At 34.5% G+C, this 13,513-nt stretch overlaps 1 protein-coding gene across 1 annotated transcript; it reads left to right on the top strand.

Moving 5' to 3' along the window:
• The first annotated feature begins 715 nt into the window (after positions 1-715).
• On the top strand, positions 716-12,008 carry LOC21388433 (nicastrin). The gene is made up of 16 exons (XM_024170137.1): positions 716-971; positions 1,456-1,569; positions 1,692-1,806; positions 2,470-2,552; positions 2,660-2,736; positions 3,191-3,268; positions 7,603-7,674; positions 7,781-7,854; positions 8,509-8,641; positions 8,743-8,814; positions 8,914-9,033; positions 9,319-9,390; positions 9,850-9,990; positions 10,486-10,570; positions 10,674-11,118; positions 11,252-12,008. The coding sequence occupies exons 1-16, from the start codon at positions 908-910 to the stop codon at positions 11,514-11,516; spliced, it is 2,010 nt and encodes a 669-aa protein (XP_024025905.1). The 5' UTR covers positions 716-907; the 3' UTR covers positions 11,517-12,008.
• The last annotated feature ends 1,505 nt before the right edge of the window (positions 12,009-13,513 follow it).

The raw sequence follows: 13,513 nt of genomic DNA, 5'->3' as shown, positions 1-13,513 counted from the left end.
TAAAAAAAAATGGAATTAAAATACAGATTCTTTTTTTGAAATATTCAAAAAATAGTAAAATATTTAGGTTTTGATATTTAGAAATAGCATATTTTTTTTACAAAATATTTCACTCTTAAATTTAATTAGATTTCTAATTGAATATTTATTTAAAAATTTATTTGTCATCGCCACTAAATTTATTCAGACCTCATTTTTATATGCAATTATCTTTTTGCTTAATTATCCATCCATACCATAAACATATTTGTTTCATAAGTTTAAATTATTGTTCAAACTTTTTTAAAATATTTTCTCTTATAAAATTTAAATTTCTGTTCAAAATTTTTTAAGTCTAAAACCATTTCAAATGTCAATATCATACAAATATTATAGTTGACAAAAAAAAAAGTGAGAATGATATATAAGCTATATAACAATTTTTCTTAATTTATATTTTGTTCTCCCCAGTATTTCTATTTTTATTTCTTAAAATACTCTATTATTGTTTTGGGATTCCACACAATGTTAGATTTATATTTTCCAAAATAATTGTTTTTGGAAAATGCATAAAATCAAATGTAGTTTTTTTTTTTGGCAAATGAATTACAGTTGTATGTGCATAAACGTTTGATATTCTTTTTCACTATGGATTTTTTTTTTAAATGGGCACCATGGATTTTCAAGCAACAGTGTTTTAATTTAAAAAAAAAAAAACAATTCGTGAGTCAATCTATCCGAACTCCAACTCCACAGCTAAAATCCTTAAAAAAAAAAAGAAAAAGAAAAAGAAAAAGAAAACTCCATAGCCAAAATACCAAAAGAGCTTTGAGTTTGTCCGTCGTTTGCTGTACCTTGCATGCTACATTGAACACGACCATGGTCTAGGGCTCTATCTCAGCAGAGAACTGTATCACGCACAAGAACCATGGCCTTCAATTTCCTTTACTTTGCTCTGTTGTTCACTTTCCACCTCCAATTCTCTCTCGCTGGTAAGTTCTCGCTCGAATTTCATTTCTGTTTTGTTCTCACTGCGATTACTGTAATCTCTTTCTTTTTGCTGCTTCTTGATTTTGGTTTCTGATCAACCAATCGTCTCGACTGTTATGGATATTTATTTTGTCTGTTTGTTTGTTGCGAAAATGTGATGGAAAAAGAAGAAATGCGGGTGAAAATAGGGAGATTTTCACCCGCACGGTTTGAATAGATTCGACATAAGATCCATTCAGTTATGAGAGTTAATGCTTTTTGTTAGCAAGCTATTAGGCCTGTTTGGTAGGAGAGAAAAGAAAGGGGCTTTCTTTTATTGTGTTTGTAGAGGTCAAAATTAGGGTCTTATTGATGATTTTGAACGCTTCGTTACTCAGATCTTATTTTCTATGTTCATTCATTGTTTGAGTGTTGCTTTACTAATAGAATCTGTTTCTTATAGTTATAACTAAAAATGTTGTAATTTTTGTTCTATAAACATTTTAGGACAAACGAATTTGATGGAATCGGTTCCTGATCTTCAGAATTCTATGTACAAGGTTGTCGATGGATATCCTTGTGTACGGCTAGTCAATTCTTCTGGGGAGATTGGATGTTCAAGTAAGGATTTTAATGATAATTCATCGTGTCATTGTAGCTTATCGCTATGATATTTATATTCTAGAGTAAATCTACTTTTGTAATGAACCTTTGTGTGTGTTTTGTCATTTGCATTTTCTTAGATCCTGGAAGAGAGAAGGTTGTTGCTCCAATTATAAGATTCAAAGATGCTAACACATTGTCTCGTTCGTCCACAATTTTGCTGTCATTTGATGAAGTTGAAAGTTTTTTTGCCAGGTACATGAGCGACAACTAATATATTCTGCTTAAACTTAGTCCCTCCAATGAATGAGTTGCCATCATCTTGTGGTTGTTTCTAATTGTAGTTTTCCCTTTTTTGGCTTTTTGACATTGAATAAAAGATATATGGGTATTCTAATTGTCAATGAGGGAAACTTCCTTGAAGGAAATGGCGAAAAGTGTAAACATCCATCCACGTTGCTTCAACATCTATTTTTTTACATGTGCATTACCTACAAATTCAACATTTGTTGTCTACATTGATCAGTAACCAGTTGGATTGGTCAGATGGAATTATGTAACATATCAACTTGCACATATCTTTGGAAGAGAGTTGTTGGGAGAATCGCTAATCTCTTAAGAAGAAAAAATGGACTTCTAGTTGATTGGAGTATAAATTTTGTTCTTTTTGTCACTCTTTCTATCAGTAGATTGGGTTATGAAATGATATAGTAGCTTGGCTTGGGAATAAATAGGTTGGCCTAAGCCTTACAGCCTGTTTGGTTTGGAGGGGAAGAAAGGAGGGGAGAGATGGGGAGTTGAAGTCTAACTCTACGCCCATAAAATCCAATAAAGAGATCTGTTAATGAAAAGCTTTGTTTTGGGTTTCTTATTTTTCGAAGTGATGCTCTTAACTTTACATATCTGGTCTTATTTCAGGATTGCGGATGATTCTACTTTTGCTAGAAATGTTGGTGGGGTTTTAGTTGAATCAGGGGCTGAATTTCAAGATAAGTTACGAGGTAAGTTAATCTAAAGTTATCCACCCATCATGTTTTTGCTTCATAAGTGTAAACGTAAGTTGAGTGAATGACTTCTACTCGCTGATAGTGGCACTTCTCATTTGTAGGATTCTCTCCAGCTCATAAGTTCCCTCAAGCTGAATTTGCACCTTACAAAAGCACTAACTATGAGTGGAACCCAATTGTATGTTATTTTGCCTTACCATCAGCCAGCTCTTGTTGCAGATATCTTAGTTTGTTAGTAATGTGTCAAGAACGTCAGTGCTGTAGTTTGTGCTATAGCAATTGTTTTGGTGGTCATATTTAATAATTAAGATGTATGTTAGTTGCTTGGTGATTTAGATAAATGGACGAGCATTTATTCTAACTTTAGTCATCACTCATATAATTTATAGTGTTAGTCGACAAGCGAAATGACAATATTAGTTTTTATTTTTATTCTTTCATTTCTTAACTTCGAATATACTGTTTGAAGAGAAATATGAATTTACTTAAATTGTACCAGTCACATTAGGTTTCAAATCATTATATCTTTACTTGTTGGTTTGAAAAGGTTGACTTATCATAATGTAGTACTTACTGCTATATTCCATTTTTCGCATCTTGTTTGGCAAATTTGACAACCTTCACACTTTCAGGGATCTGGTATTATGTGGCGGAGGTACAATTTTCCTGTGTTCTTGCTCTCTAAGAACAGTGCTGTGACCATCCAGGAGGTAATAAGCTTTTTGAAACTTCTTGAATTTTTGTCGCCCTTGCAAGATGTTACACATTTTACTGGAAAAGTAAGACGCTTCTCAAAGAAGTCCATGTAATCAATCAAGTTAATGCAGATGTGCCAAATTGGTAATAAACTAATAGTTGATTGAAAATAATACATGAACGTGCTATTTGAATATTTTTATGTAGACTTAATTCACTCTTAATATGAATTATAACATTATGGACAACTTTATTATTGTGAATTTGTTAATACATATATGTTAAATTTCGACCCATAATGGGATGAACACTTGTTTTATTGACTATCTTGAGGCCTTGGACTCCTTCTCTCATAAATGAATTGATTAGCCTGTTGGATCAAATAACCTCTTCACACAATTGAAGTAAGCCCAATTAAAATGTGAGCCCAAAGGTAGCATATATTGTTGTGTGTGACCTAAGTGTTTATCCTTGATGGTGCTTAGTGTGGTGGTTGAGGGAGAGAAAGGAACTCTAAGCTCCTCTACATTGACGGCGGTGTTTTAACGGCTTATCGACACTACCATCCGATTACCCCTATTGTACCTGTTTCAATACTCATATAGATTGACATTTAAATTTCAACAATTGGTATTAGAGCTCTCCTCTTTCTTAGTCTCACCACATACAAGTGCCATACATATCATCAACCCATACTCCATAGACCTACACACACCACATTGCATAATATGCCTCATCCTATTCCTTACCGCCTCATATTTTGGTAGGCCTATTGGGCTTTATAAATTGTGGTAGTGAGGTTATTTGGCTCAATGGGCTAACCAAAGTACTTACGAGAGAGGGAGTTCATAGACCTCAAGCGCAGAATCAAAATTTACTAACCATCCCATTATGGTTAAATATTAAAGTTGTTGTCATGCTTTTATGAATCTTTAGCACCTAGTTATGTGTAATATTTGTATCCTTGGTACAGTATTATTACATAATTAGTTTGGCTGTATTTGTTGTAATATGACGCCTAAGATCCTTTGGTCTAGTGGCACTGGGGAATTTGGGTGGGATGGGATTTAGGAGGTAGGTTGCGGGTTTGATCCTGTGTTGTATCAAAAAAATTGTTGTAATATGACATTCTTGAATTTTTATTTCTTAAAATTAGTTGGAAGTATTTATATTTTATTGCATGATCGGGCAGTCCAAGTGGGAGAACAATTGAATGTTTTGTGTGTGGACTTGCGTAATCATTGGCAACTACTTAAATGTCATAATGAAAGCATGATAACATGATGAATTAAGGAAACACTGAGAACATGATTATGGTTTTACGTGCATAGTTATGTCACAATCCTAGTATAATATAATTTTAACATGTATATTTTATTATTTTCATTATGCATTTTGATTATGCATTTGAGGTCTATGAACTCCCTCTCCCGTAAGTACTTTGATAAGCTCATTGGGCCAAAGAATCTCACTAGCACAATTTACAAAGCCCAATAGGCCCACCAAAATATGAGCCCATAAGGAATAGAGTGAAGCATATTATAATGTGGTGTGTGGGGGGCATGGGATACGTGTTGATGTGTGTGGCACTTGCTGGGGCTAAGAAAGAGGAGAGCTCTTATACTAATTATTGAAATTTAAATGATATGAGTATCGAAGCATGTACGATAAGGGTTACCTGGCAGTAGTGCCAGTAAGCTGTCAAAATACAGTCGTCAACGTAGAGGAGTTGAGAGTACTATGAACTCTCCTTCTCTCTCCTCATTTACCACCACACTAAGCACCACCTAAAACTAAAGACTTAGGCCAAACACAACAATATATGCTACCCTTAAGCTCACATTTTAATTGGGCCTATTGGGCTTACTTAAATTGTGTGAAGAGGTTATTTGAACCAATGGGCTAATCAAATCATTTATGAAAGAGGGAGTCCATGGGCCTCAAGCTAGTCAATAAAATGAGCGTTCATCCCATTACAGTCCGATATTAACATACATGCATAACAAATTCACAATAACAAAATTGTCCATAACATGTTATAATTTATATTGTAGAAGTCCACATAAAAATATTCCAACATGTACTCGTTTTAAATTAATTATTAAGACAATTGTATCGTTCGATAAAAGTTCTTTATTTTTTCTTAGTTCTTCTAGAAGTGAGAGCTTGTAGTTGGCTGAGATGTATGTGATGTGGAGTACTATTTTAGATGGATTCTTGATCCACATATTTCATAATGTTGGAGAAAGTTAGCATCAATTGACTGGTGTTGATTATTTCTGTCAAACTAGTTAGTGCCCGTTTGGGAAGTATATTTGAACCATGATTTGGATTTTGATTCAAATTTTTTTGTGAGAGAACTATTGGCAGGAATTGTTTTGATTCAAATTCTTTGTGAGAGGAAAAATACTGTAGCAGAATCATGGTTTGGGCTTGAATACATGTACCAAACAACCCCTTAAGTATTTTAGGGCTCGTTTGTTTCATGCATTTAAACCCATGATTTTGATTCTGGTACAGTGTTTTCCTCTTACAAAAAATTTGAATTTCAAATGTCAAAATCAAGAATCACTGATTTAAACACATGAACCAAATGGCCCTTCTGTTTTCCTCTTACAAAAAATTTGAATTTCAAATGTCAAAATCAAGAATCGCTGGTTTAAACACATGAACCAAATGGCCCTTAGTAATTATCTGATTGCAGGGTGCCGTTCTTGTATTTGGTAAATTTTTTAATAGTGTTCCTGGGTCCGTGGGGAACATCCGCATGCCATAAGTTGGAACGTATTGTAGATAAGATCAGAATGATTTATGCAGATAAATAGATATGTACATGTGGCATGCATTAGTATAATAAACCAGAGAATGAAAAATTAAGCATACAATACTAATGTTTACCTTGGAAGGGTAATAATGATGTTTAAATCATGAACCACACAATTAATTTATGGAAACAATGTCATTAAATCGTATGGGAAAAATGTAATTCTTACAATCAATGGTTGCCTAGATCAGTAATTGGGGATGGTTACTCCATGTTACTAAACAGATTTGTATCAAGAAACTTCTGTCTCTTAATTTATTTCTCTCTAACCCTTGATTGTTCTTAGACTATCTTCACCCCTTAGATTTCTTTACTCCCTCTTGTTTTTTTATCTGATTACTCCCTCTTGTTTTTCTCTTCTATTTCTTAGGCTATCTAAGTTATTCTCATGTTTTTTTCCTTGACTACTTGTTTGCTTGTGTGATATGCTAGGTCTGAATGATTGTTAAATCTAAGAATGCCTCTCCAACTAAGAAAATGATTGTGAAATCTAAGAATGCCTCCCAAAGGCTTGTATCTTCTCAAAAATTGCATGTGAAATCTTAGAAGCTTGTGAAATCCCAAAAGCTTGATTTCTTAGCATGTCTTCCCTTCTATTTATCGCTTCCCAAGCACCATAGGTGTTATAATTATTTTACCTCTCACTGCTCAGATGGTTGTTATGTTTTACTCTCCCTCTCACTATTCGAAAGGTTGTTATATTTTACTCTCCTCTCTCACTATTTGGTATAGCTAAAGATCATGAGTTACATAATACTACTTCTCTCCTCATATTGTTTTACCATGCTAAGTCCTTGATGGCTTTTGTCTTACCACTCTTCTCTTAGTGAATTAGAAGAGCCTTTTACTACCCTCATCCTATAATACTATAACTTTCCCATGAGTTAAATAACTTTATTTTCACCATTCATTGTATTATAATGCAACCCTAGTGCTTGCAAAGCTTGTTAGACACAATTGTATAATGTAGCACAATATTTCATATTGCACCATTGTACAATGAAGTCGCACAAGTCTTTTACGTAGCTAGTTTGGTAATATCAAGTATTTGATATTACTGATTTAGTGCGCACCCGTATGAGTCCTAAAGGCAATGTTACGTCCAATCCTACCATACCACACCCCATAACATTGTTCCCTGATTTTTATGGTTAAAAGATCTATTTGTGGTTTTTTCTTGTCTTGTTTGTGTAATGTATTTCTGTTTTGAGCCGTTTGGAGTTTTTTCCTGTTTTTGTCTTGTGTTCCCTCTTCAGATGGATTCCTCATCCATCTTGAAACTTCAATTGTAATTTATCTTATTCATTGAAGTTTCTTTCTTATAATACACACACACACACACACACACGTATAAAAGATGTCTTTGAGGTCGAAGTTTTGAAAAATAACCCATTTATTACTTCTAACCCTCTGAATGTTAAAAATTATAATGTAGTCGTACTAATTTTCCTACGTTAGGGTCCATTTATATTGGACTATAGTTCCAAGCCAATTACTACATACTTGTGTTGTCACCTTATGCAGGTTGCTCTAGAAAATGAGAAGAAAAAGAGATCATATACCACTGTTGTGGCCGAGTTTGATCTGGTCATGCAGGTATCTGACACTGCTCTTTCGTATAATTTTTATGTGCAATATTTTAATGATTCATCTACTTATATATTTTTTTTAAGTAACCTGTGATACATTTGAATTGGACTAGACAATGAAAGCTGGGACTCATGATTCCAAATCTTGTTTGACAGAAGAAACATGTCTTCCATTAGGTGGATATAGGTAAGTTTTTGTGGGTTTTTTAGTTCTCGTAATGCTGTTTAACAACGCTATAGCTGGTTCACTATTTGTTTAAGTTGGTTCTTTCTTTTGAGCCCAGGATGTCTTGCCATGTGTTCTCTTGATTTTTTGTTTTGGTCATGGAAGGACCGTTGTTCTTATTGGCTTGTTTATTTCTGAATTAAGTGTAATGTCTCTATGAAAAAAAAAAAAAAAAAAAGGAACAATAGATTCTTTTAAAAAAAGATGCTCCATAAAGTGAAAACCTTGGAGATTGTTATTTGTACCTTGGTTAGTTAATATTTATTGAGAAGTTTGATATATAGGAATTTATTGGCTAATAGATTTGACATTGAATTTGTTTGTGGATGTCTTCTTCAAAGGAGTTTAGGGATCTTCCTTTATCTGTGAGTTGACTGGATTGGAAGTCTTTATGGTGTGTATTGATTTAGGCATTTAGCACGAGTTCTTTCTCCCTTTTTATTTGCTGAGGACAACTTGTTCTTTCTTCTATTATGTTATTACTTTTGGCAGAAATTGTATAACGTACATTTATATAATTGTATAACTTCTATTATGTTTGTACATCTTATATTTGTCTTAGCCTCGCTAATTTACTTTAAAACTTATAATTTAAATCCTAATTTTGAAGGGCAGTGTTTGGTCATCGCTTCTGCCAATTAATACCTCATCCTTGGACCAGGCCAAGCCCATTATATTAGCTGTGGCATCAATGGATGCAGCTTCATTTTTCCGCGACAAAAGCCTTGGTGCGGACTCCCCCATATCAGTAAGTTTTCAGCCTTTTAAATGACATCCTTCCAGTGAAATTTTGCTTTGTTTTATGCTGTTTACTACTCGTTGATTAACATTCTTATGCAATGCTTTCAGGGTCTGATTTCGCTGCTGGCTGCGGTTGATGCACTATCACGTTTGGATGGTCTGGATGACCTCAATAAACAGGTTTGTCTAAGAGACTTGGTTTCTGTGCTGATGCCTGATGTCCTGTCCTTTTTTTTTTTTTTTTGTTCTTTGACTGATTAGTCTTATATTTTAATGCAGCTTGTTTTTCTTGTTTTAACTGGAGAGAGTTGGGGTTACCTTGGTAGTAGGAGATTTTTGCTCGAACTTGATCTGCAGTCTGATGCTGTTAGTGGCCTTGATAACTCATTGTTTGAGATGGTATACTTCTTAGCTGTTGCTGATGCTGATGCTGAAGTCTAATACCGAAATGATAATTACTATCTTCTAAATGAAATAGTATCCGTTTTGGACATTTATTTATTAAAAAATGTTCGTCATTTTTTGTTTCTTTACTTTCATACGTAAATTATTGGTTTACCTAATTTGTTTTGTTGTATTGGTAAGAGTAAATGGTGCAACTCACCTTAGTTTGGGTCTTTCACGTTATGTGTCAACAATTGTATTGGAAATCTAACTATTATGTCGTTGAATCTTTGTATGTAGGTCGTGGAAGTTGGATCTGTTGGAAAGGGCTTCAACCAGGGAGTCACTAACTTTTACGCTCATACCACTGGGGTAAGAACAGTTTATTATTACTCTTGAATATAAATGCTAAAGTGCTATGGCCCACAGTTAATTGGAGGTATGGAAAGGTGCACCTATGGTAGATGTCTTAGTCAGTTTACATGTGGTAGTTGCTATAGTATCCTTCTTGGTGTAAGTTTTTTAGGATAGCAGTGAAGCGATGGTGGTGTTTAAGTTGTCTACTTTCTTTAAATAAAAAAGAAAGTAGCTTTGTTTTGCTCAGTTTTCACAAGGCCATATTATTTAAATGCTGAACAGTACTTTCCTTTATTGGAGTTGCTTTCAGAGTTTCGCTGCACAAGTTTGCTGTGGATATCATAACACTTAGATGTAATCTTAAGAATGTCCTTGTTGACTTCATGTTAAACCTTCATAAAAATTTATAGTTAATGATTTCGTCTAATCCATTATAGTCGCTACATTCTACAACTGTTATCTTGCTTAATGTAGGTTTCATCTGCTACAAAGAAGTTGTGGGATGCATTAAAGCACGCTGAAGATTCCCTCAAGTCTGAAAATGTTACAATCTCATCAGCAAATGCTTCGAACCCTGGGATACCCCCGTCTTCCTTGATGACTTTCGTCAAAAAGGTTTTTGATTTGTTAGCGTACACAAAATATTTCTTACCTTGCCAGCAGTTATAGTCCTTGCATCCTTCCTTTTATTTTCTTTTTCTTGCTGATACAAGGACATGAAACAATACAAAGTTACAAACTAACATCTGTTGCAACGAAGACTTCTGTGGCATTAACATACACAGCACAAATTGCTTCTGTTTGCTTATATTTCTTCCTTTTGTTTCATTTTTTATCCCTCGGAACAATATACTACGTTAATGGGTCAGATAATATGTGTGTCTTATGTGTCTGCTTGTGAATTCAATGGAAGCTAAGAAATTGTTTCATTTGATGTGAATATCTCTCTAGAAAATCTAGAGTTAAAGCAAGAAATCTATTATCCTAAACGTACTTAAGAAATGGAATATCTCTTCATCCCTGACGTAGTGTACAGTAAGATGTAATTATCTCTTTTCTTTTTTTTCCTTTCATTTTTACTTTTTCCTTTCTTCTCTCTGCTGGTAACAGAATTCTCTTACCTCTGGGGTTGTGTTAGAAGATTTTGATACCGTCTTCTCCAACAAGTTCTATGATAGCCACCTTGATGATATTTGTGAGTTGATACGTTTTCTTAATTCTTTGTTACTGAATTGTATTTAAGGCTTTGCTGCAAGTCACTTATCCGTTTCCCCTTTTTAACCAAATTTCTAATGCAGCAAATATAAACTCTTCATCAATTGCGGCAGCTGCTTCCCTTCTGGTGCGGTCCCTTTACGTCCTTGCAAGTGATACTAAAAATTTAAGCACTTCAGCTCTAGCAGCTGTCAATGTGAATGTTTCACTAGTTGAAGAACTTATGGGTTGCCTACTGAGCTGTGAGCCTGGCCTGTCTTGCGAGCTTGTGAAAAACTATATTGCACCCTCCAGTACCTGCCCAAGCCATTATGTTGGTGTTGTTCTCGATGAGCCTTCATCCACACCGCCTTTAGAATACGTCAGTGATGTTTCAAGATTTGTGTGGAATTTTCTGGCTGACAGAACCTCTGTTCTGAAAGGCCAGAATACTAGTTCTGCTTGTTCACAAGATTGCAGCAGCGAAGGTGGAGTGTGCATCAGAGCGGAAACAGATGGAAAGGGAGTTTGTGTTGTCTCCACAACCAGGTATCTTGCTAGTCAGTTTCCAAAGAAAAGAAAATGAACAGTACAATAGGTGGCTTGTCACTGACATTTCAATTTTAGGGGCTATACATGTTAGAGTTACTCTGCTTACATTCTTCATCTCGTTGATACGCAGATATGTACCGGCATACTCTACACGGTTGCAATTTCATTCTGGAACTTGGATTGTCTTGCCTCCAAATTCATCTGATCTTATGGGTTTGGTCGATCCTGTTTGGACGGAAAGTAATTGGAATGCAATTGGGCTGCGAGTCTACATTGTGCAGTCTGCTGCTTATGACTGCCTCGTTCTACTTGGCGGTATTGCTGTTACAGCCTTGGCTTACCTCGCCATTGTAATCACCAGAGCCACCATCGCGAAGATCTTGAAGCAAGATTGAGTAGGCGCCTCAAAAGCCATTTTGAAGAACTTTTACCGAGGAGGTGTTGGGACTTGAATCGAGAGATTCTCGTTTGCGTCTTCGAATATTTTCGAAGGATGTTGCATTATTGAAGTCGCGTCCTCCGTTGGAATTTTTTAGGAATTATTCATTCCGTTTGGTTAGTGTAGGATGGATGGTCAAAGTAGTCTAGTAATGCTTGAATGAAATTCATCCTCTTAAGGAAGTCCCTGATTTCAATTTTTGCAAATATGTTGGGAATCTTCTTAGTTGGACAGTTTTGTCCCCACACTTACATAGGTGAAAGCAAAATGTCATTTCAGTTGTCCTGCTTATCTCGATTGTTTATCTGATGTGCGACTTATGGAACAGAGGAGATTTTTTCAGTGCCGTTTATAACAAGCAAAGATGTAACGATTTAATTTGGAGTTTGGATGGCTTTTGATATGTCATATACTGATATTGGATGGTCTAATTTAATTTGGGGATAAACGTGCACCTAAATTTTAGTATTTTTGTGCATTTTACTCTTTGGTTGGCCTTTTTGTTTCAATCGCCTTATTGACTTTCTTACATTTAGCTTAATGCTATATTTTTAGTTGACAAGATTTGAGTTCTCAATTCTTCAAGGGAACTCAATTTGATTTGACTTCCAACCAGTGAAACCAAACTCTGACTTTATCAGCACATTTCCTTGATATCTAGACGATCCTCATAAGCACATTGCACGGACTACGAATGTATGGTGTGGACCTTCCACGCATGATACAGGGAACCCCATTTTCCCACGCAATTTATTCAACATTTTGGGTAATTTTGACAAATACATTTTAAAATAGCACTATTAAAAATTTTTGAGTCTCTAGCCTATTGAATTTTGCCCATTTGAGTAAGTAATTGGACATATTATTATCTATAATTTGATAAATTACACTGGTTTTGACAAATACATTTTAAAATAGCACTATTAAAAATTTTTGAGTCTCTATTGGCCTATTGAATTTTGCCCATTTGAGTAAGTAATTGGACATATTATTATCTATAATTTGATAAATTACACTGGCGGCGGGTCTCCGGTCACCGGCAGCAGGTCTTTGATCACCGACGATGAGTGTAATTTGACAAATTACTATATATGATTTGACAGATTATTATCAAATGGGTAGTCTATTACAATAAAATGATAGATCTCCAGAATGATGTGTTTAAAGGTTAGTTTTTTGCAATTTTCTCCCAACATTTACAATCAAGTGAAAAGAGATAATTGAAGCCCGTTGAAATCTATTGACTTCGCAGGTTCTAATTGCGTGGTATTGAAAGGTTTGAATCAAAAATTCTAAACCTATGTGGGTTTTATTATGGTTTAAATTAGTATTTAGAAGTATTCCGAACAAGAAATAAAACATCACATCAATGACTAAAGTTTAAACTAGTATTTAATTTAGTGTGAGAATTATGAGTAAATCAGAAATAGAGTTATGGTTTTAAACTAGAAATACTATAGCAAATGGTTCAAACCCATAAGAAGAGGGGTAAGTTTCTACACCCACCTAGAATGGTTCTAAACCCGTAGCTTAGGTTCAAAGAAAAAAAAAAGAACAAAATATTGATTCAGACTTGTTCCTGAGTTCAAAATTTGATCAACACGCGAAGTAAACGAGTCTTTAATAGTTTTTGTCCAAGTCTTAGACTTAGGGTACCCCTTTCTTGAGATTGGGACCTTACACCTGTTTCAACATTTATATGCTGCTAAAATATCTTTTGAATTATCTCTCTATAAACTCTTTATTGACTTAAGCGTTAAGTGGATACGACTTAATTAACGGCTTTTTTTTTGTTTTTTAACTGACCATAAATGGCTAACATCTACTATTGATTATTCAAATATTTATTCTTAAGATTAATATTAAGAAAATTCTATTACAGGGTCTAACAAGACTCTATTTACATGATGTAATTTTAATCATTAAATTACATCATAATCATATCTTTTTGTG

Source organism: Morus notabilis, unplaced genomic scaffold (assembly GCF_000414095.1).
Source record: "Morus notabilis unplaced genomic scaffold, ASM41409v2 Scaffold94, whole genome shotgun sequence".
Lineage (NCBI taxonomy): Eukaryota > Viridiplantae > Streptophyta > Magnoliopsida > Rosales > Moraceae > Morus > Morus notabilis.
Note: the sequence above shows the minus strand (reverse complement) of the source record. Positions and strands in the feature narration are given on the sequence as shown.

Coding starts and splice junctions, on each gene's coding strand:
- LOC21388433 (XM_024170137.1), top strand. CDS start 908: ATGGCCTTCAATTTCCTTTACTTTGCTCTGTTGTTCACTTTCCACCTC. Junction 972..1,455: donor CCTCCAATTCTCTCTCGCTG/GTAAGTTCTCGC, acceptor TAAACATTTTAG/GACAAACGAATTTGATGGAA. Junction 2,553..2,659: donor ATTTCAAGATAAGTTACGAG/GTAAGTTAATCT, acceptor TCTCATTTGTAG/GATTCTCTCCAGCTCATAAG.